At 41.3% G+C, this 26,050-nt stretch overlaps 4 protein-coding genes across 4 annotated transcripts; all 4 read left to right on the top strand.

Moving 5' to 3' along the window:
* The first annotated feature begins 1,458 nt into the window (after positions 1–1,458).
* On the top strand, positions 1,459–5,501 carry LOC120556762 (mucin-2-like). Its single transcript, XM_039796482.1, has 2 exons — positions 1,459–5,334; positions 5,424–5,501. Exons 1-2 carry the CDS (start codon positions 1,636–1,638, stop codon positions 5,499–5,501), a joined length of 3,777 nt encoding a protein of 1,258 aa, XP_039652416.1. The 5' UTR covers positions 1,459–1,635.
* Positions 5,502–5,884: 383 nt separating this feature from the next.
* On the top strand, positions 5,885–10,193 carry LOC120556760 (mucin-2-like). Its single transcript, XM_039796478.1, has 2 exons — positions 5,885–9,797; positions 10,079–10,193. Exons 1-2 carry the CDS (start codon positions 6,190–6,192, stop codon positions 10,191–10,193), a joined length of 3,723 nt encoding a protein of 1,240 aa, XP_039652412.1. The 5' UTR covers positions 5,885–6,189.
* A 606-nt stretch (positions 10,194–10,799) lies between these two features.
* On the top strand, positions 10,800–17,213 carry LOC120556759 (mucin-2-like). Its single transcript, XM_039796477.1, has 4 exons — positions 10,800–11,600; positions 11,906–12,517; positions 13,128–13,179; positions 17,099–17,213. The coding sequence occupies exons 1-4, from the start codon at positions 11,042–11,044 to the stop codon at positions 17,211–17,213; spliced, it is 1,338 nt and encodes a 445-aa protein (XP_039652411.1). The 5' UTR covers positions 10,800–11,041.
* A 1,328-nt stretch (positions 17,214–18,541) lies between these two features.
* LOC120556758 (mucin-2) lies at positions 18,542–24,789 on the top strand. Its single transcript, XM_039796476.1, has 10 exons — positions 18,542–19,853; positions 20,160–20,798; positions 22,816–22,982; positions 23,197–23,261; positions 23,363–23,565; positions 23,717–23,882; positions 23,993–24,157; positions 24,295–24,365; positions 24,470–24,551; positions 24,679–24,789. Exons 1-9 carry the CDS (start codon positions 18,683–18,685, stop codon positions 24,526–24,528), a joined length of 2,706 nt encoding a protein of 901 aa, XP_039652410.1. The 5' UTR covers positions 18,542–18,682; the 3' UTR covers positions 24,529–24,551; positions 24,679–24,789.
* The last annotated feature ends 1,261 nt before the right edge of the window (positions 24,790–26,050 follow it).

Below are 26,050 nucleotides of genomic sequence, written 5' to 3'. Positions count from 1 at the left end.
TGTAAGAATACAAAACTTTTTTGGCTGCAATAAGTAACATATAGCCTATTCATCGTTGCTTGAATGGATTTTTATTTTTGTGACCTTAGTTATTATTACTGTGTGTATATATATATATATATATATATATATATATATATATATATATATATATATTTTAAAGTGTAGAAACCAGCCTCTGTACTACTAAAGATAAACTATGCTGATAAAAAAACAGAATTTACTAAGAATATGGGGATAGTTCCAATGAAATGTTGGTAAAACAATGAAAAGACAAAGGAAAGAGTTAAATTAATATTAAAGTTTGATGTAACTTAAATTGTGATGCAAGTTGCAGTGATGTGAATTGACAAATGCATTTATAATGCACAAATATTGTCTTGTTTAACAGGAGATCAAAATGCAAACCAAGATCAACCTAAGAAAACATGGAGAAAACCACAGATAGCGGACAACTTTAAAGGAATGAATGTATCAAGCAAAAACGTCTCAGTAAATGAATTGTCAGAGATTTTTCTAAGAAGACTAGTATCTAACAACAAAGACCAACAATATGTGATTCAATCACAAGAACTGCAGGAAATCATGATTAACCACACATCTACTGAGTATCATACAAATAGCACAACTTTAACAACCAATTTCACTAAAACACCTGAACACAAAAGTGAAACCCCAACAGGCACCGGACTAACATCATTACCTAGCCAGGAAACATCTACAAAAATGATGTCCTCATCATCAGAGCAACAATCTACATCTGTTACGGCTGTGACACCCACAGGAAAAATGGAATCAACAGCCTCAAATACAACAATCACCACAAATGCAAAAACAACTACCAACATTAATCATACCACAACAACAATCAATTCCAGCACAAATACAGAGGTCTCACCAAGTTCATCCTCTACAGTCCCTCCACTAACTACTCATTTCACTCAAACATCTTCTGACCAAAACAGTGAAACAACACCAACAGGAACCAGCACAACTCATCTCCTGTTAAGTACCCTGGAAACATCTACAACAATGTTCTCATCGACAGAGCAGCAAACTACATCTATTCCGACAGTGACACCCACAGGGAAAATTGAATCAACAGTGTCAACCTCAACACCCACCACAAATGGAGAAACAAGAACTACCAAGACTGATGAATCGACAACAACAATTAATTCCCGCACAAATACAGAGGTCTCACCAAGTTCACCCTCTACAGTCCCTCCACTAACTACTCATTTCACTCAAACATCTTCTGACCAAAACAGTGAAACACCACCAACAGGAACCAGCACAACTCAGCTCCCTTTAACTAATGAAGAAACATCTACAACAATGTCCTCCTCGATAGAGCAACGATCTTCATCTGTGACGACGATAACACCCATGGCAACAACAGAATTAACAGCCTCAACCCTTTCCACAAATGGAGAAACAACTACCAAGTCTGATCAACCGACAAAAACAATCATTTCCAGCACAAATACAGAGGTCTCACCAAGTTCATCCTCTACAGTCCCTCCACTAACTACTCATTTCACTCAAACATATTCTGACCAAAACAGTGAAACAACACCAACAGGAACCAGCACAACTCATCTCCTGTTAAGTACCCTGGAAACATCTACAACAATGTTCTCATCGACAGAGCAGCAAACTACATCTATTCCGACAGTGACACCCACAGGGAAAATTGAATCAACAGTGTCAACCTCAACACCCACCACAAATGGAGAAACAAGAATTACCAAGACTGATGAATCGACAACAACAATTAATTCCCGCACAAATACAGAGGTCTCACCAAGTTCACCCTCTACAGTCCCTCCACTAACTACTCATTTCACTCAAACATCTTCTGACCAAAACAGTGAAACAACACCAACAGGAACCAGCACAACTCATCTCCTGTTAAGTACCCTGGAAACATCTACAACAATGTTCTCATCGACAGAGCAGCAAACTACATCTTTTCCGACAGTGACAACCACAGGGAAAATCGGATCAACAGTGTCAACCTCAACACCCACCACAAATGGAGAAACAAGAACTACCAAGACTGATGAATCGACAACAACAATTAATTCCCGCACAAATACAGAGGTCTCACCAAGTTCACCCTCTACAGTCCCTCCACTAACTACTCATTTCACTCAAACATCTTCTGACCAAAACAGTGAAACAACACCAACAGGAACCAGCACAACTCATCTCCCTTTAACTAACAAAGAAACATCTACAACAATGTCCTCCTCGAAAGAGCAACAAACTACATCTATTCCGACAGTGACACCCACAGGGAAAATTGAATCAACAGTGTCAACCTCAACACCCACCACAAATGGAGAAACAAGAACTACCAAGACTGATGAATCGACAACAACAATTAATTCCCGCACAAATAGAGAGGTCTCACCAAGTTCCCCCTCTACAGTCCCTCCACTAACTACTCATTTCATTCAAACATCTTCTGACCAAAACAGTGAAACAACACCAACAGGAACCAGCACAACTCATCTCCTGTTAAGTACCCTGGAAACATCTACAACAATGTTCTCATCGACAGAGCAGCAAACTACATCTATTCCGACAGTGACACCCACAGGGAAAATTGAATCAACAGTGTCAACCTCAACACCCACCACAAATGGAGAAACAAGACCTACCAAGACTGATGAATCGACAACAACAATTAATTCCCGCACAAATACAGAGGTCTCAACAAGTTCACCCTCTACAGTCCCTCCACTAACTACTCATTTCACTCAAACATCTTCTGACCAAAACAGTGAAACAACACCAACAGGAACCAGCATAACACATCTCCCTTTAACTAACCAAGAAACATCTACAACAATGTCCTCCTCGACAGAGCAACAACCTACATCTATTCCGACGACAACACCCATGGCAACAACAGAATTAACAGCCTCAACCCTTTCCACAAATGGAAAAACAACTACCAAGACTGATCAACCGACAAAAACAATAATTTCCAGCACAAATACAGAGGTCTCACCAAGTTCATCCTCTACAGTCCCTCCATTAACTACTCATTTCACTCAAACATCTTCTGACCAAAACAGTGAAACAACACCAACAGGAACCAGCACAACTCATCTCCCTTTAACTAACCAAGAAACATCTACAACAATGTCCTCCTCGACAGAGCAACAAACTACATCTATTCCGACAGTGACACCCACAGGGAAAATTAAATCAACAGTGTCAACCTCAACATCCACCACAAATGGAGAAACAAGAACTACCAAGACTGATGAATCGACAACAACAATTAATTCCCGCACAAATAAAGAGGTCTCACCAAGTTCACCCTCTACAGTCCCTCCACTAACTACTCATTTCACTCAAACATCTTCTGACCAAAACAGTGAAACAACACCAACAGGAACCAGCACAACTCATCTCCCTTTAACTAACAAAGAAACATCTCCAACAATGTCCTCCTCGACAGAGCAACAAACTACATCTATTCTGACAGTGACACCCACAGGGAAAATTGAATCAACAGTGTCAACCTCAACACCCACCACAAATGGAGAAACAAGAACTACCAAGACTGATGAATCGACAAAAACAATTAATTCCCGCACAAATAGAGAGGTCTCACCAAGTTCACCCTCTACAGTCCCTCCACTAACTACTCATTTCACTCAAACATCTTCTGACCAAAACAGTGAAACACCACCAACAAGAACCAGCACAACTCAGCTCCCTTTAACTAATGAAGAAACATCTACAACAATGTCCTCCTCGATAGATCAACGATCTTCATCTGTGACGACGACAACACCCATGGCAACAACAGAATTAACAGCCTCAACCCTTTCCACAAATGGAAAAACAACTACCAAGACTGATCAACCGACAAAAACAATAATTTCCAGCACAAATACAGAGGTCTCACCAAGATCATCCTCTACAGTCCCTCCACTAACTACTCATTTCACTCAAACATCTTCTGACCAAAACAGTGAAACAACACCAACAGGAACCAGCACAACTCATCTCCCTTTAACTAACCAAGAAACATCTACAACAATGTCCTCCTCGACAGAGCAACAAACTACATCTATTCCGACAGTGACACCCACAGGGAAAATTAAATCAACAGTGTCAACCTCAACATCCACCACAAATGGAGAAACAAGAACTACCAAGACTGATGAATCGACAACAACAATTAATTCCCGCACAAATAAAGAGGTCTCACCAAGTTCACCCTCTACAGTCCCTCCACTAACTACTCATTTCACTCAAACATCTTCTGACCAAAACAGTGAAACAACACCAACAGGAACCAGCACAACTCATCTCCCTTTAACTAACAAAGAAACATCTACAACAATGTCCTCCTCGACAGAGCAACAAACTACATCTATTCTGACAGTGACACCCACAGGGACAATTGAATCAACAGTGTCAACCTCAACACCCACCACAAATGGAGAAACAAGAACTACCAAGACTGATGAATCGACAACAACAATTAATTCCCGCACAAATAGAGAGGTCTCACCAAGTTCACCCTCTACAGTCCCTCCACTAACTACTCATTTCACTCAAACATCTTCTGACCAAAACAGTGAAGCACCACCAACAAGAACCAGCACAACTCAGCTCCCTTTAACTAATGAAGAAACATCTACAACAATGTCCTCCTCGATAGATCAACGATCTTCATCTGTGACGACGACAACACCCATGGCAACAACAGAATTAACAGCCTCAACCCTTTCCACAAATGGAAAAACAACTACCAAGTCTGATCAACCGACAAAAACAATCATTTCCAGCACAAATACAGAGGTCTCACCAAGATCATCCTCTACAGTCCCTCCACTAACTACTCATTTCACTCAAACATCTTCTGACCAAAACAGTGAAACAACACCAACAGGAACCAGCACAACTCATCTCCCTTTAACTAACAAAGAAACATCTACAACAATGTCCTCCTCGACAGAGCAACAAACTACATCTATTCTGACAGTGACACCCACAGGGAAAATTGAATCAACAGTGTCAACCTCAACACCCACCACAAATGGAGAAACAAGAACTACCAAGACTGATGAATCGACAACAACAATTAATTCCCGCACAAATAGAGAGGTCTCACCAAGTTCACCCTCTACAGTCCCTCCACTAACTACTCATTTCACTCAAACATCTTCTGACCAAAACAGTGAAACACCACCAAAAGGAACCAGCACAACTCAGCTCCCTTTAACTAATGAAGAAACATCTACAACAATGTCCTCCTCGATAGATCAACGATCTTCATCTCTGACGACGACAACACCCATGGCAACAACAGAATTAACAGCCTCAACCCTTTCCACAAATGGAAAAACAACTACCAAGTCTGATCAACCGACAAAAACAATCATTTCCAGCACAAATACAGAGGTCTCACCAAGATCATCCTCTACAGTCCCTCCACTAACTACTCATTTCACTCAAACATCTTCTGACCAAAACAGTGAAACAACACCAACAGGAACCAGCACAACTCATCTCCCTTTAACTAACCAAGAAACATCTACAACAATGTCCTCCTCGACAGAGCAACAAACTACATCTATTCCGACAGTGACACCCACAGGGAAAATTAAATCAACAGTGTCAACCTCAACACCCACCACAAATGGAGAAACAAGAACTACCAAGACTGATGAATCGACAACAACAATTAATTCCCGCACAAATACAGAGGTCTCACCAAGTTCACCCTCTACAGTCCCTCCACTAACTACTCATTTCACTCAAACATCTTCTGACCAAAACAGTGAAACAACACCAACAGGAACCAGCACAACTCATCTCCCCTTAACTAACAAAGAAACATCTACAACAATGTCCTCCTCGACAGAGGAACAAACTACATCTATTCCGACAGTGACACCCACAGGGAAAATTGAATCAACAGTGTCAACCTCAACACCCACCACAAATGGAGAAACAAGAACTACCAAGACTGATGAATCGACAACAACAATTAATTCCCGCACAAATAGAGAGGTCTCACCACGTTCACCCTCTACAGTCCCTCCACTAACTACTCATTTCACTCAAACATCTTCTGACCAAAACAGTGAAACACCACCAACAGGAACCAGCACAACTCAGCTCCCTTTAACTAATGAAGAAACATCTACAACAATGTCCTCCTCGATAGAGCAACAATCTTCATCTGTGACGACGACAACACCCATGGCAACAACAGAATTAACAGCCTCAACCCTTTCCACAAATGGAAAAACAACTACCAAGTCTGATCAACCGACAAAAACAATAATTTCCAGCACAAATACAGAGGTCCCACCAAGTTCATCCTCTACAGTCCCTCCACTAACTACTCATTTCACTCAAACATCTTCTGACCAAAACAGTGAAACAACACCAACAGGAACCAGCACAACTCATCTCCTGTTAAGTACCCTGGAAACATCTACAACAATGTTCTCATCGACAGAGCAGCAAACTACATCTATTCCGACAGTGACACCCACAGGGAAAATTGAATCAACAGTGTCAACCTCAACACCCACCACAAATGGAGAAACAAGACCTACCAAGACTGATCAATCGACAACAACAATTAATTCCCGCACAAATACACAGGTCTCACCAAGTTCACCCTCTACAGTCCCTCCACTAACTACTCATTTCACTCAAAGATCTTCTGACCAAAACAGTGAAACAACACCAACAGGAACCAGCACAACTCATCTCCCTTTAACTAACAAAGAAACATCTACAACAATGTCCTCCTCGACAGAGCAACAAACTACATCTATTCCGACAGTGACACCCACAGGGAAAATTGAATCAACAGTGTCAACCTCAACACCCACCACAAATGGAGAAACAAGAACTACCAAGACTGATGAATCGACAACAACAATTAATTCCCGCACAAATAGAGAGGTCTCACCAAGTTCACCCTCTACAGTCCCTCCACTAACTACTCATTTCACTCAAACATCTTCTGACCAAAACAGTGAAACAACACCAACAGGAACCAGCACAACTCATCTCCTGTTAAGTACCCTGGAAAAATCTACAACAATGTTCTCATCGACAGAGCAGCAAACTACATCTATTCCGACAGTGACACCCACAGGGAAAATTGAATCAACAGTGTCAACCTCAACACCCACCACAAATGGAGAAACAAGAACTACCAAGACTGATCAATCGACAACAACAATTAATTCACGCACAAATACAGAGGTCTCACCAAGTTCACCCTCTACAGTCCCTCCACTAACTACTCATTTCACTCAAACATCTTCTGACCAAAACAGTGAAACAACACCAACAGGAACCGGCACAACTCATCTCCCTTTAAATAACCAAGAAACATCTACAACAATGTCCTCCTCGACAGTGCAACAAACTACATCTATTCCGACAGTGACACCCACAGGGACAATTGAATCAACAGTGTCAACCTCAACACCCACCACAAATGGAGAAACAAGAACTACCAAGACTGATGAATCGACAACAACAATTAATTCCCGCACAAATACAGAGGTCTCACCAAGTTCACCCTCTACATTCCCTCCACTAACTACTCATTTCACTCAAACATCTTCTGACCAAAACAGTGAAACAACACCAACAGGAACCGGCACAACTCATCTCCCTTCAACTAACCAAGAAACATCTACAACAATGTCCTCCTCGACAGTGCAACAAACTACATCTGTTCCGACAGTGACACCCACAGGGAAAATTGAATCAACAGTGTCAACCTCAACACCCACCACAAATGGAGAAACAAGAACTACCAAGACTGATGAATCGACAACAACAATTCATTCCCGCACAAATACAGAGGTCTCACCAAGTTCACCCTCTACATTACCTCCTCTTACTACTCATTTCAATCAAACATCTCCTGACCACAACAGGGAAACAACATCAACAGGAATCAGCACAACTCCGCTCCCTTTAAGTAGCCAAGGAACATTTACAACAATGTCCTCCTCAATAGAGCAACGATCTTCATCTGTGACGACGACAACACCCATGGCAACAACAGAACTAACAGCCTCAACCCTTTCCACAAGTGGAAAAACAACTACCAAGACTGATCAACCGACAACAACAATTAATTCCCGCACAAATACAGAGGTCTCACCAAGTTCACCCTCTACAGTCCCTCCACTAACTACTCATTTCACTCAAACATCTTCTGACCAAAACAGTGAAACAACACCAACAGGAACCAGCACAACTCATCTCCTGTTAAGTACCCTGGAAACATCTACAACAATGTTCTCATCGACAGAGCAGCAAACCACATCTATTCCGACAGTGACACCCACAGGGAAAATTGAATCAACAGTGTCAACCTCAACACCCACCACAAATGGAGAAACAAGAACTACCAAGACTGATGAATCGACAACAACAATTCATTCCCGCACAAATACAGAGGTCTCACCAAGTTTACCCTCTACATTACCTCCTCTTACTACTCATTTCAATCAAACATCTCCTGACCACAACAGGGAAACAACATCAACAGGAATCAGCACAACTCCGCTCCCTTTAAGTAGCCAAGGAACATTTACAACAATGTCCTCCTCAATAGAGCAACGATCTTCATCTGTGACGACGACAACACCCATGGCAACAACAGAACTAACAGCCTCAACCCTTTCCACAAGTGGAAAAACAACTACCAAGACTGATCAACCGACAACAACAATTAATTCCCGCACAAATACAGAGGTCTCACCAAGTTCACCCTCTACAGTCCCTCCACTAACTACTCATTTCACTCAAACATCTTCTGACCAAAACAGTGAAACAACACCAACAGGAACCAGCACAACTCATCTCCTGTTAAGTACCCTGGAAACATCTACAACAATGTTCTCATCGACAGAGCAGCAAACTACGTCTATTCCGACAGTGACACCCACAGGGAAAATTGAATCAACAGTGTCAACCTCAACACCCACCACAAATGGAAAAACAACTACCAAGACTGATGAACCGACAACAACAATCAATTCCAGCACAAATACAGAGGTCTCACCGAGTTCACCCTCTACAATCCGTCCACTAACTACTCATTTCACTCAAACATTTTCTGACCACAACAGGGAAACAACACCAACAGGAACCAGCACAACTCATCTCCTGTTAAGTACCCTGGAAACATCTACAACAATGTTCTCATCGACAGAGCAGCAAACCACATCTATTCCGACAGTGACACCCACAGGGAAAATTGAATCAACAGTGTCAACCTCAACACCCACCACAAATGGAGAAACAAGAACTACCAAGACTGATGAATCGACAACAATTAATTCCCGCACAAATACAGAGGTCTCACTAAGTTCACCCTCTACAGTCCCTCCACTAACTACTCATTTCACTCAAACATCTTCTGACCATAACAGTGAAACAACACCAACAGGATCCAGCACAACTCATCTCCTGTTAAGTACCCTGGAAACATCTACAACAATGTTCTCATCGACACAGCAGCAAACTACATCTATTCCGACAGTGACACCCACAGGGAAAATTGAATCAACAGTGTCAACCTCAACACCCACCACAAATGGAAAAACAACTACCAAGACTGATGAACCGACAACAACAATCAATTCCAGCACAAATACAGAGGTCTCACCGAGTTCACCCTCTACAATCCGTCCACTAACTACTCATTTCACTCAAACATCTTCTGACCACAACAGGGAAACAACACCAACAGGAACCAGCACAACTCATCTCCTGTTAAGTACCCTGGAAACATCTACAACAATGTTCTCATCGACAGAGCAGCAAACCACATCTATTCCGACAGTGACACCCACAGGGAAAATTGAATCAACAGTGTCAACCTCAACACCCACCACAAATGGAGAAACAAGAACTACCAAGATTGATGAATCGACAACAATTAATTCCCGCACAAATACAGAGGTCTCACTAAGTTCACCCTCTACAGTCCCTCCACTAACTACTCATTTCACTCAAACATCTTCTGACCATAACAGTGAAACAACACCAACAGGATCCAGCACAACTCATCTCCTGTTAAGTACCCTGGAAACATCTACAACAATGTTCTCATCAACAGAGCAACAAACTACATCTATTCCGACAGTGACACCCACAGGGACAATTGAATCAACAGTGTCAACCTCAACACCCACCACAAATGGAGAAACAAGAACTACCAAGACTGATGAATCGACAACAACAATTAATTCCCACACAAATACAGAGGTCTCACCAAGTTCACCCTCTACATTCCCTCCACTAACTACTCATTTCACTCAAACATCTTCTGACCAAAACAGTGAAACAACACCAACAGGAACCGGCACAACTCATCTCCCTTCAACTAACCAAGAAACATCTACAACAATGTCCTCCTCGACAGTGCAACAAACTACATCTATTCCGACAGTGACACCCACAGGGAAAATTGAATCAACAGTGTCAACCTCAACACCCACCACAAATGGAGAAACAAGAACTACCAAGACTGATGAATCGACAACAATTAATCTCCAGCACAAATACAGAGGTCTCACCGAGTTCACCCTCTACAGTCCCTCCACTAACTACTCATTTCACTCAAACATTTTCTGACCAAAACAGGGAAACAACACCAACAGGAACCAGCACAACTCATCTCCTGTTAAGTACCCTAGAAAACATCTACAACAATGTTCTCATCGACAGAGCAGCAAACCACATCTATTCCGACAGTGACACCCACAGGAAAATTGAATCAACAGTGTCAACCTCAACACCCACCACAAATGGAGAAACAAGAACTACCAAGACTGATGAATCGACAACAATTAATTCCCGCACAAATACAGAGGTCTCACCAAGTTCACCCTCTACAGTCCCTCCACTAACTACTCATTTCACTCAAACATCTTCTGACCAAAACAGTGAAACAACACCAACAGGAACCAGCACAACTCATCTCCTGTTAAGTACCCTGGAAACATCTACAACAATGTTCTCATCAACAGAGCAACAAACTACATCTATTCCGACAGTGACACCCACAGGGAAAATTGAATCAACAGTGTCAACCTCAACACCCACCACAAATGGAGAAACAAGAACTACCAAGACTGATGAATCGACAACAATTAATTCCCGCACAAATACAGAGGTCTCACCAAGTTCACCCTCTACAGTCCCTCCACTAACTACTCATTTCACTCAAACATCTTCTGACCAAAACAGTGAAACAACACCAACAGGAACCGGCACAACTCATCTCCCTTCAACTAACCAAGAAACATCTACAACAATGTCCTCCTCGACAGTGCAACAAACTACATCTATTCCGACAGTGACACCCACAGGGAAAATTGAATCAACAGTGTCAACCTCAACACCCACCACAAATGGAGAAACAAGAACTACCAAGACTGATGAATCGACAACAACAATTAATTCCCGCACAAATACAGAGGTCTCACCAAGTTCACCCTCTACAGTCCCTCCACTAACTACTCATTTCACTCAAACATCTTCTGACCAAAACAGTGAAACAACACCAACAGGAACCAGCACAACTCATCTCCTGTTAAGTACCCTGGAAACATCTACAACAATGTTCTCATCAACAGAGCAACAAACTACATCTATTCCGACAGTGACACCCACAGGGAAAAATTGAATCAACAGTGTCAACCTCAACACCCACCACAAATGGAGAAACAAGAACTACCAAGACTGATGAATCGACAACAATTAATTCCGCACGACAATACAGAGGTCTCACCAAGTTCACCCTCTACAGTCCCTCCACTAACTACTCATTTCACTCAAACATCTTCTGACCAAAACAGTGAAACAACACCAACAGGAACCGGCACAACTCATCTCCCTTCAACTAACCAAGAAACATCTACAACAATGTCCTCCTCGACAGTGCAACAAAATACATCTATTCCGACAGTGACACCCACAGGGAAAATTGAATCAACAGTGTCAACCTCAACACCCACCACAAATGGAGAAACAAGAACTACCAAGACTGATGAATCGACAACAACAATTAATTCCCGCACAAATACAGAGGTCTCACCAAGTTCACCCTCTACAGTCCCTCCACTAACTACTCATTTCACTCAAACATCTTCTGACCAAAACAGTGAATCAACACCAACAGGAACCAGCACAACTCATCTCCTTATAAGTACCCTGGAAACATCTACAACAATGTTCTCATCAACAGAGCAACAAACTACATCTATTCCGACAGTGACACCCACAGGGACAATTGAATCAACAGTGTCAACCTCAACACCCACCACAAATGGAGAAACAAGAACTACCAAGACTGATGAATCGACAACAACAATTAATTCCCGCACAAATACAGAGGTCTCACCAAGTTCACCCTCTACATTCCCTCCACTAACTACTCATTTCACTCAAACATCTTCTGACCAAAACAGTGAAACAACACCAACAGGAACCGGCACAACTCATCTCCCTTCAACTAACCAAGAAACATCTACAACAATGTCCTCCTCGACAGTGCAACAAACTACATCTATTCCGACAGTGACACCCACAGGGAAAATTGAATCAACAGTGTCAACCTCAACACCCACCACAAATGGAGAAACAAGAACTACCAAGACTGATGAATCGACAACAATTAATTCCCGCACAAATACAGAGGTCTCACTAAGTTCACCCTCTACAGTCCCTCCACTAACTACTCATTTCACTCAAACATCTTCTGACCAAAACAGTGAAACAACACCAACAGGAACTGGCACAACTCATCTCCCTTTAAATAACCAAGAAACATCTACAACAATGTCCTCCTCGACAGTGCAACAAACTACATCTATTCCGACAGTGACACCCACAGGGAAAATTGAATCAACAGTGTCAACCTCAACACCCACCACAAATGGAGAAACAAGAACTACCAAGACTGATGAATCGACAACAACAATTATTCTCAAGATAAAATACAGAGGTCTCACCAAGTTCACCCTCTACAGTCCCTCCACTAACTACTCATTTCACTCAAACATCTTCTGACCAAAACAGTGAAACAACACCAACAGGAACCAGCACAACTCATCTCCTGTTAAGTACCCTGGAAACATCTACAACAATGTTCTCATCAACAAGCAACAAACAAACTACATCTATTCCGACAGTGACACCCACAGGGAAAATTGAATCAACAGTGTCAACCTCAACACCCACCACAAATGGAGAAACAAGAACTACCAAGACTGATGAATCGACAACAACAATTAATTCCCGCACAAATACAGAGGTCTCACCAAGTTCACCCTCTACAGTCCCTCCACTAACTACTCATTTCACTCAAACATCTTCTGACCAAAACAGTGAAACAACACCAACAGGAACCGGCACAACTCATCTCCCTTCAACTAACCAAGAAACATCTACAACAATGTCCTCCTCGACAGTGCAACAAACTACATCTATTCCGACAGTGACACCCACAGGGAAAATTGAATCAACAGTGTCAACCTCAACACCCACCACAAATGGAGAAACAAGAACTACCAAGACTGATGAATCGACAACAATTAATTCCGCACAGATAATACAGAGGTCTCACTAAGTTCACCCTCTACAGTCCCTCCACTAACTACTCATTTCACTCAAACATCTTCTGACCAAAACAGTGAAACAACACCAACAGGAACCGGGAAAACTCATCTCCCTTTAAATAACCAAGAAACATCTACAACAATGTCCTCCTCGCCAGTGCAACAAACTACATCTATTCCGACAGTGACACCCACAGGGAAAATTGAATCAACAGTGTCAACCCTACACCCACCCACAAATGGAGAAACAAGAACTACCAAGACTGATGAATCGACAACAACAATTAATTCCCGCACAAATACAGAGGTCTCACCACGTTCACCCTCTACAGTCCCTCCACTAACTACTCATTTCACTCAAACATCTTCTGACCAAAACAGTGAAACAACACCAAAAGGAACCAGCACAACTCATCTCCTGTTAAGTACCCTGGAAACATCTACAACAATGTTCTCATCAACAGAGCAACAAACTACATCTATTCCGACAGTGACACCCACAGGGAAAATTGAATCAACAGTGTCAACCTCAACACCCACCACAAATGGAGAAACAAGAACTACCAAGACTGATGAATCGACAACAACAATTAATTCCCGCACAAATACAGAGGTCTCACCAAGTTCACCCTCTACAGTCCCTCCACTAACTACTCATTTCACTCAAACATCTTCTGACCAAAACAGTGAAACAACACCAACAGGAACCAGCACAACTCATCTCCCTTTAACTAACCAAGAAACATCTACAACAATGTCCTCCTCGACAGTGCAACAAACTACATCTATTCCGACAGTGACACCCACAGGGAAAATTGAATCAACAGTGTCAACCTCAACACCCACCACAAATGGAGAAACAAGAACTACCAAGACTGATGAATCGACAACAATTATTTCCCGCACAAATACAGAGGTCTCACCAAGTTCACCCTCTACAGTCCCTCCACTAACTACTCATTTCACTCAAACATCTTCTGACCAAAACAGTGAAACAACACCAACAGGAACCAGCACAACTCATCTCCTGTTCAGTACCCTGGAAACATCTACAACAATGTTCTCATCGACAGAGCAGCAAACTACATTTATTCCGACAGTGACACCCACAGGGAAAATTGAATCAACAGTGTCAACCTCAACACCCACCACAAATGGAGAAACAAGACCTACCAAGACTGATGAATCGACAACAACAATTAATTCACGCACAAATACAGAGGTCTCACCAAGTTCACCCTCTACAGTCCCTCCACTAACTACTCATTTCACTCAAACATCTTCTGACCAAAACGTGAAACAACACCAACAGGAACCGCACAACTCATCTCCCTTTAACTACACAAGAAACATCTACAACAATGTCCTCCTCGACAGTGCAACAAAATACATCTATTCCGACAGTGACACCCACAGGGAAAATTGAATCAACAGTGTCAACCTCAACACCCACCACAAATGGAGAAACAAGAACTACCAAGACTGATGAATCGACAACAACAATTAATTCCCGCACAAATACAGAGGTCTCACCAAGTTCACCCTCTACAGTCCCTCCACTAACTACTCATTTCACTCAAACATCTTCTGACCAAAACAGTGAATCAACACCAACAGGAACCAGCACAACTCATCTCCTTATAAGTACCCTGGAAACATCTACAACAATGTTCTCATCAACAGAGCAACAAACTACATCTATTCCGACAGTGACACCCACAGGGAAAATTGAATCAACAGTGTCAACCTCAACACCCACCACAAATGGAGAAACAAGAACTACCAAGACTGATGAATCGACAACAACAATTTATTTCCTCACAAATACAGAGGTCTCACCAAGTTCACCCTCTACATTCCCTCCACTAACTACTCATTTACCCAAACATCTTCTGACCAAAACAGTGAAACAACACCAACAGGAACCGGCACAACTCATCTCCCTTCAACTAACCAAGAAACATCTACAACAATGTCCTCCTCGACAGTGCAACAAACTACATCTATTCCGACAGTGACACCCACAGGGAAAATTGAATCAACAGTGTCAACCTCAACACCCACCACAAATGGAGAAACAAGAACTACCAAGACTGATGAATCGACAACAATTAATTCCCGCACAAATACAGAGGTCTCACTAAGTTCACCCTCTACAGTCCCTCCACTAACTACTCATTTCACTCAAACATCTTCTGACCAAAACAGTGAAACAACACCAACAGGAACTGGCACAACTCATCTCCCTTTAAATAACCAAGAAACATCTACAACAATGTCCTCCTCGACAGTGCAACAAACTACATCTATTCCGACAGTGACACCCACAGGGAAAATTGAATCAACAGTGTCAACCTCGACACCCACGACAAATGGAGAAACAAGAACTACCAAGACTGATGAATCGACAACAACAATTAATTCCCGCACAAATACAGAGGTCTCACCACGTTCACCCTCTACAGTCCCTCCACTAACTACTCATTTCACTCAAACATCTTCTGACCAAAACAGTGAAACAACACCAACAGGAACCAGCACAACTCATCTCCTGTTAAGTACCCTGGAAACATCTACAACAATGTTCTCATCAACAGAGCAACAAACTACATCTATTCCGACAGTGACACCCACAGGGAAAATTGAATCAACAGTGTCAACCTCAACACCCACCACAAATGGAGAAACAAGAACTACCAAGACTGATGAATCGACAACAACAATTAATTCCCGCACAAATACAGAGGTCTCACCAAGTTCACCCTCTACAGTCCCTCCACTAACTACTCATTTCACTCAAACATCTTCTGACCAAAACAGTGAAACAACACCAACAGGAACCAGCACAACTCATCTCCTGTTCAGTACCCTGGAAACATCTACAACAATGTTCTCATCGACAGAGCAGCAAACTACATTTATTCCGACAGTGACACCCACAGGGAAAATTGAATCAACAGTGTCAACCTCAACACCCACCACAAATGGAGAAACAAGACCTACCAAGACTGATGAATCGACAACAACAATTAATTCACGCACAAATACAGAGGTCTCACCAAGTTCACCCTCTACAGTCCCTCCACTAACTACTCATTTCACTCAAACATCTTCTGACCAAAACAGTGAAACAACACCAACAGGAACCGGCACAACTCATCTCCCTTCAACTAACCAAGAAACATCTACAACAATGTCCTCCTCGACAGTGCAACAAAATACATCTATTCCGACAGTGACACCCACAGGGAAAATTGAATCAACAGTGTCAACCTCAACACCCACCACAAATGGAGAAACAAGAACTACCAAGACTGATGAATCGACAACAACAATTAATTCCCGCACAAATACAGAGGTCTCACCAAGTTCACCCTCTACAGTCCCTCCACTAACTACTCATTTCACTCAAACATCTTCTGACCAAAACAGTGAATCAACACCAACAGGAACCAGCACAACTCATCTCCTTATAAGTACCCTGGAAACATCTACAACAATGTTCTCATCAACAGAGCAACAAACTACATCTATTCCGACAGTGACACCCACAGGGACAATTGAATCAACAGTGTCAACCTCAACACCCACCACAAATGGAGAAACAAGAACTACCAAGACTGATGAATCGACAACAACAATTACTCTCGACAAATACAGAGGTCTCACCAAGTTCACCCTTTACAGTCCCTCCACTAACTACTCATTTCACTCAAACATCTTCTGACCAAAACAGTGAAACAACACCAACAGAAACCGGCACAACTCATCTCCCTTTAACTAACCAAGAAACATCTACAACAATGTCCTCCTCGACAGTACAACAAACTACATCTATTCCGACAGTGACACCCACAGGGAAAATTGAATCAACAGTGTCAACCTCAACACCCACCACAAATGGAGAAACAAGAACTACCAAGACTGATGAATCGACAACAATTAATTCCCCGACAAAATACAGAGGTCTCACTAAGTTCACCCTCTACAGTCCCTCCACTAACTACTCATTTCACCCAAACATCTTCTGACCAAAACAGTGAAACAACACCAACAGGAACCGGCACAACTCATCTCCCTTTAAATAACCAAGAAACATCTACAACAATGTCCTCCCGACAGTGCAACAAACTACATCTATTCCGACAGTGACACCCACAGGGAAAATTGAATCAACAGTGTCAACCTCGAACACCCACGCACAAATGGAGAAACAAGAACTACCAAGACTGATGAATCGACAACAACAATTAATTCCCCACAGATAAACACAGAGGTCTCACCAAGTTCACCCTCTACAGTCCCTCCACTAACTACTCATTTCACCCAAACATCTTCTGACCAAAACAGTGAAACAACACCAAAAGGAACCAGCACAACTCATCTCCTGTTAAGCCCTGGAAACATCTACAACAATGTTCTCATCAACAGAGCAACAAACTACATCTATTCCGACAGTGACACCCACAGGAAAATTGAATCAACAGTGTCAACCTCAACACCCACCACAAATGGAGAAACAAGAACTACCAAGACTGATGAACGACAACAACAATTAATTCCCGCACAAATACAGAGGTCTCACCAAGTTCACCCCCTTACAGTCCCTCCACTAACTACTCATTTCACTCAAACATCTTCTGACCAAAACAGTGAAACAACACCAACAGGAACCAGCACAACTCATCTCCCTTTAACTAACCAAGAAACATCTACAACAATGTCCTCCTCGACAGTGCAACAAACTACATCTATTCCGGACAGTGACACCCACAGGGAAAATTGAATCAACGGTGTCAACCTCAACACCCACCACAAATGGAGAAACAAGAACTACCAAGACTGATGAATCGACAACAATTATTTCCCGCGCTCTCCCGACAAATACAGAGGTCTCACCAAGTTCACCCTCTACAGTCCCTCCACTAACTACTCATTTCACTCAAACATCTTCTGACCAAAACAGTGAAACAACACCAACAGGAACCAGCACAACTCATCTCCTGTTCAGTACCCTGGAAACATCTACAACAATGTTCTCATCGACAGAGCAGCAAACTACATTTATTCCGACAGTGACACCCACAGGGAAAATTGAATCAACAGTGTCAACCTCAACACCCACCACAAATGGAGAAACAAGACCTACCAAGACTGATGAATCGACAACAACAATTAATTCACGCACAAATACAGAGGTCTCACCAAGTTCACCCTCTACAGTCCCTCCACTAACTACTCATTTCACTCAAACATCTTCTGACCAAAACAGTGAAACAACACCAACAGGAACCAGCACAACTCATCTCCTGTTAAGTACCCTGGAAACATCTACAACAATGTTCTCATCGACAGAGCAGCAAACTACATCTATTCCGACAGTGACACCCACAGGGAAAATTGAATCAACAGTGTCAACCTCAACACCCACCACAAATGGAGAAACAAGAACTACCAAGACTGATGAATCGACAACAACAATTAATTCCCGCACAAATACAGAGGTCTCACCAAGTTCACCCTCTACAGTCCCTCCACTAACTACTCATTTCACTCAAACATCTTCTGACCAAAACAGTGAAACAACACCAACAGGAACCAGCACAACTCATCTCCTGTTAAGTACCCTGGAAACATCTACAACAATGTTCTCATCAACAGAGCAACAAACTACATCTATTCCGACAGTGACACCCACAGGGAAAATTGAATCAACAGTGTCAACCTCAACACCCACCACAAATGGAGAAACAAGAACTACCAAGACTGATGAATCGACAACAATTAATTCCCGCACAAATACAGAGGTCTCACTAAGTTCACCCTCTACAGTCCCTCCACTAACTACTCATTTCACTCAAACATCTTCTGACCAAAACAGTGAAACAACACCAACAGGAACTGGCACAACTCATCTCCCTTTAAATAACCAAGAAACATCTACAACAATGTCCTCCTCGACAGTGCAACAAACTACATCTATTCCGACAGTGACACCCACAGGGAAAATTGAATCAACAGTGTCAACCTCAACACCCACCACAAATGGAGAAACAAGAACTACCAAGACTGATGAATCGACAACAACAATTAATTCCCGCACAAATACAGAGGTCTCACCAAGTTCACCCTCTACAGTCCCTCCACTAACTACTCATTTCACTCAAACATCTTCTGACCAAAACAGTGAAACAACACCAACAGGAACCAGCACAACTCATCTCCTGTTAAGTACCCTGGAAACATCTACAACAATGTTCTCATCAACAGAGCAACAAACTACATCTATTCCGACAGTGACACCCACAGGGAAAATTGAATCAACAGTGTCAACCTCAACACCCACCACAAATGGAGAAACAAGAACTACCAAGACTGATGAATCGACAACAACAATTAATTCCCGCACAAATACAGAGGTCTCACCAAGTTCACCCTCTACATTCCCTCCACTAACTACTCATTTCACTCAAACATCTTCTGACCAAAACAGTGAAACAACACCAACAGGAACCGGCACAACTCATCTCCCTTCAACTAACCAAGAAACATCTACAACAATGTCCTCCTCGACAGTGCAACAAACTACATCTATTCCGACAGTGACACCCACAGGGAAAATTGAATCAACAGTGTCAACCTCAACACCCACCACAAATGGAGAAACAAGAACTACCAAGACTGATGAATCGACAACAACAATTAATTCACGAACAAATACAGAGGTCTCACCAAGTTCACCCTCTACAGTCCCTCCACTAACTACTCATTTCACTCAAACATCTTCTGACCAAAACAGTGAAACAACACCAACAGGAACCGGCACAACTCATCTCCCTTTAAATAACCAAGAAACATCTACAACAATGTCCTCCTCGACAGTGCAACAAACTACATCTATTCCGACAGTGACACCCACAGGGAAAATTGAATCAACAGTGTCAACCTCAACACCCACCACAAATGGAGAAACAAGAACTACCAAGACTGATGAATCGACAACAACAATTAATTCCCGCACAAATACAGAGGTCTCACCAAGTTCACCCTCTACAGTCCCTCCACTAACTACTCATTTCACTCAAACATCTTCTGACCAAAACAGTGAAACAACACCAACAGGAACCAGCACAACTCATCTCCCGTTAAGTAACCAAGAAACATCTACAACAATGTTCTCCTCAACAGAGCAACAAACTACATCTATTCCGACAGTGACACCCACGAGGAAAATTGAATCAACAGTGTCAACCTCAACACCCACCACAAATGGAGAAACAAGAACTACCAAGACTGATGAATCGACAACAAAATTAATTCCCGCACAAATACAGAGGTCTCACTTGCACCCTCTACAGTCCCTCCACTAACTACTCATTTCACTCAAACATCTTCTGACCAAAACAGTGAAACAACACCAACAGGAACCAGCACAACTCATCTCCTTAAATAACCAAGAAACATCTACAACAATGTCCTCCTCGATAGAGCAACAAACTACATCTATTCCGACAGTGACACCCACAGGGAAAATTGAATCAACAGTGTCAACCTCGACACCCACCACAAATGGAGAAACAAGAACTACCAAGACTGATCAATCGACAACAACAATTACCTCAGACAAATACAGAGGTCTCACCAAGTTCACCCTCTACAGTCCCTCCACTAACTACTCTTTCTCTTTAAAAGTCAACAAACATCTCGTTAAGTACATACAATTAGCAACAAAACATTATTGGTACACCCAAATATAACAGACCACCCAAATGGGAAACAAGACTACATTAAAAAAATTCCCGACAAATACAAAGGTCTCACCAAGTTCACCCTCTACAGTCCCTCCACTAACTACTCATTTCACTCAAACATCTTCTGACCAAAACAGTGAAACAACACCAACAGCAACCAGCACAACTCATCTCCTGTTAAGTACCCTGAATACCTCTACAACAATTCCCTCCTCGATAGAGCAACGATCTTCATCTGTGACGACGACAACACCCATGGCAACAACAGAATTAACAGCCTCAACCCTTGCCACAAATGGAAAAACAACTACCAAGACTGGTCAACCGACAACAACAATCAATTCCAGCACAAATACAGAGGTCTCACCAAGTTCATCCTCTACAGTCCCTACACTAACTTCTCATTTCACTCAAACATCTTCTGACCAAAACAGTGAAACAACACCAACAGGAACCAGCACAACGCATCCCCTGTTAAGTACCCTGGAAACATCTACAACAATTTCCTCATCGACAGAGCAACAAACTACATCTATTCCGACAGTGACATCCACAGGGAAAATTGAATCAACAGTGTCAACCTCAACACCCACCACAAATGGAGAACCAATAACTACCAAGACTCATCAATTCACAACAACAATCAATTCCCCGACAAATACAAAGGTCTTACCAAGTTTACAATCTACATTACCTCCGCTTACTACTCATTTCAGTCAAACATCTCCTGACCACAACAGGGAAACAACACCAACAGGAATCAGCACCACTCAGCTACCTTTAACTAACCAAGGAACACCTACAACAATGTCCTCCTCAACAGAGCAACGATCTTCATCTGTGACGACGACAACACCCATGGCAACACCAAAATTAACAGCCTCAACCCTTTCCACAAGTGGAAAAACAACTACCAAGACTGATCAACCGACAACAACAATCAATAACAGCACAAATACAGAGGTCTCACCAAGTTCATCCTCTACAGTCCCTCCACTAACTACTCATTTCACTCAAACATCTTCTGACCAAAACAGTGAAACAACACCAACAGGAACCAGCACAACTACTGTCACTGTGTCAACATTATCTACAACTCCTCAGTGTAAGGACTGTCCGTGTATCGGGGGTACCTGTAAGTTCAACGTGACACTTGGAAGATGTCACTGCCAATGTCAAGATTTTGTCTTTGGAGATGTCTGCACTTTTGGAAAGAACGACACCCCTGTTCATATTGGTGAGATTTTTTATATCGAAATACAGGTCTTCAAAATATTCTAAAAACTGAAGAAAAATATTGGAAGCAGAGATAAGTTATTGGATTTTAGCAGTATGTTAACATTGTGTCTGATTTTGGCATTGATATTTCTTACCTCAGTGAAGTGAATGTAAAATGTTATTGCAGTGTCAATAAAATATTTGCAATTTCAATTTAACGGTTTCATCATGTTTTGCAGATACCGGAGCAATTCCAACTCGAAAAGCAAATATTACTTTGACAATTCAAATCACTTTTCAGCCTGCTTTTAATAATCTAAGCTCACCTCAATCATTAAAATTCATTGAGAAATTAGAACGGGAGGTAAATATTTTTTTCATTGTTGCATGACTTAATGATAGTAGTATTTATTCATGTCCTGTAACTTACTTATTGTTACACTTAATATTTATCAGGCGATAAGTAATAATAAAGCAACTTTTTATCATTTGTGTTTTGCTCTATACTTTTTTATGTTAATGTCTTTTTTTATTAATTGTTATAACCATGCTATAATAACATCTGTTCTGTGTTGTAGCTTGAAGGGCTATGCAAAGAAGCAGATCCAGAAACCTTTAAAAAAGTACAAGTCATCAAGTTATCGTAGGTTTTCATTTCAACTTTACTGATACAATTATTTAAATTACTCTTTAATCAAGTACACGCTGTTTTTTGGTTAATATTTTTCTATTTTTCAACTGTAGGTCAGGAAGTGTTGTTGCAGAGAGCGTGGCTGAGTACATCTATCCAAACAATGAAACTCAAATCCAATTTGTCAACACTCAGCTTGATGGAGTGTTGTTTAATATCTTGAATGACACAAGTAACCTCAAAAATATATCTCAGGCCTTTAATAATTCAGCTGTGCAGTTAAATGGATTCACCTTTCAGCTACCTGAGATTACAAGTAAGTGTACTCTGTCAGTTCTAAATGTGCGTACTTAACTTATTGTTGCTTTGCACTGTCAGTGTTTCTTCTTTCAATATATGTCAACAATTCTATATTTGTTTCATGGTACTTTTACAAATGCTAAATACATCACTTTTTTATCAATCAGATATCACAGATCTAAAGCCTTTTGTAAACTGCTCTCAGTTTGCTAATTACACTGCTGAGATTAGTAACGGTCAATGGCAGTGTACTGGACCTTGCAAAACAAACCCTGATTACTGTCATCAACATGGAGAATGTCACAATAACATTTACAAAGGGCCAACATGTAGGTAAGTAAAAATATCAGTTTTTTATCTTAATTGCAAGGACCTTAAATATTATATTTTGCTCCTAATGCTTTTTTTTAGTAACGTTTCCTTCTTATGGCCCTTCAATCCAGGTGCTTCGAGTCTAGCCTTGAGCAGTTTTATGGACCACAGTGTGACCTCTTCCGTCGGGGTCCAGGTTTCTATGGTGCACTCTTTGGATCGTTGGCAGCAGCACTCTTGCTCTTGATTATCATTGTCATTGCTGTCATTGTCAAAAAGAGACATATGAGCATTTGGTGGGTTGTGATGTCCAACCTGCATCTTCCTATATAGTAATATGCAAATGGTCAACAAATGTTGTTTCTTGTTGCCAGCAATCATAAAGTTACAAACATTGCCATGGGAAACTAAAGGAACTGCCTCTTTATTTTAGGAGAAGAAGCAACTCCTACAACAGAAGACTGTCTGCCTTTGAGGAAGATTTCTTTGACTTCTCTGATACAGGTGTGTAGAGGTCTGTTTTTTTAGTAATCACTGATCTGCCTAACAATTGATCCGCAAGGACTCTAACATTTGCAATTTCAATATTATCATGTTCTTTTCCCCAGGAGATCACAACTTGGGATTTGCAGGCACTTACACATCAAAGGTTTTAGGCCACAGCTAAAAAATGTTGACACCCAATTGCAGGTATTCTCGTTTACTAGTCTGATATTACATACAGTACCTCTGGAAGTCTTCTGAAGTTCAAGGACAGATACATGTAATATTTTAGTTAAAATGTTATTAATATGTAATCATTCTTGTGTCTTTCCAGGTCAAAACAAAACGTCCAGAGGTTTTGAACATCAACCCTAGATGAAGGCTATAGACAGCAAAAATGTTTTAATTACAATTGTTTTCCATGCTAGAAATAAAGCAAATTACAGATCCGTATATTGCACATTATGTCATATACTAGTAATTTGTTATATTTATGACTTAATTTATATTAATTGTAATTTACTGTAGCCTCTTGTGCTCTTATATAAAAATCTAATTTCTATTCAGACTCCAGTTAATCACACCTCACTACATGAGCAAAGCTACTCTGCAGTAAACACAAGGTAAGAATGTAAAAAAAAAAAAAAAAAACACTTCCTGAAACTCTTGCCCAAGGTTTGTTTCAGAACTGATGTCCTCATCATACAGAAACATGCTGTTACTACATTGAGTAAATTTTTGACCTGGTGGCTTTTGCTCTACATTTACTACAAATGCACAAAATAACAGCAACATTTAGAACATGTTTTGAATTCACATAGATGCAATAGTAACCAGGAGTAAACTTATAGTAAGAATAAAATGTGATTTAAATATTTTCAAATATTTTTATAATGTTGGCATGCGGTTTGGAGCCCGTTGATTTTGAGATGTGAGTGTTTTTGGTATTCAAGAAAATGCAATGGGCTGTGCCAACCTACCACTTCTCAGACTTTGACTAATATCTGCAATATGCACTTGCCATAGCAGTTAGTAATTTGTTTTGATAACACAAAATCTCTGTGACACATGCAATAATCTATAGCATTCAAATACATAGGTAATGCATGATTAGAAACATCTGTCCAATGATATGGAAACCAATACAGTAGCCATGCAAAATGCTACTTCAACCGTGCCAAAGAAGTGTTGTTGTTTTTTAAATCAGCATCTAGGGTTCCTGTATTTGTGTCCATTAGTGAAAATCATGTTCACTATCCCTGCTAAGCCAAAGAGGGTAATGGTGACTTGTCAATATCCCTCAATGTCAGTACAATATCCTGACACTAGATGGCATACACACACTCGTTTAAATGATGCTTTGCCATTGCCGTATGTGAATAGAGAGGCACAGAGATAGACAGTTTTAACACAATTGTTTATGATCTATAAAGCGAATGAGAGTGATGTGAAAATGTCTCATTGTTTAATCAACCTCAGCAGTGACCACCGCTGTCCTGTTGCAGAATTGGAAATGTATACTGTCGCATCAGATAATAACAGCTTTATCAGTACTGTAAGAGTCCAATATTATTGATCTTGTCAATCTAATTGGGATACTGGCATTGAGATCTCTTTTTTTAACTGTGCCACTATACCTTGAAATGCTAGTACACATCCCTGCTGCTGTTCCTCAACAGTAATATACAGTTCGTTGATGTCTTTCC

Source organism: Perca fluviatilis, chromosome 4 (genome assembly GCF_010015445.1).
Source record: "Perca fluviatilis chromosome 4, GENO_Pfluv_1.0, whole genome shotgun sequence".
Taxonomy (NCBI): Eukaryota; Metazoa; Chordata; class Actinopteri; order Perciformes; family Percidae; genus Perca; species Perca fluviatilis.
This window is presented reverse-complemented; position numbering and strand designations above follow the sequence as displayed.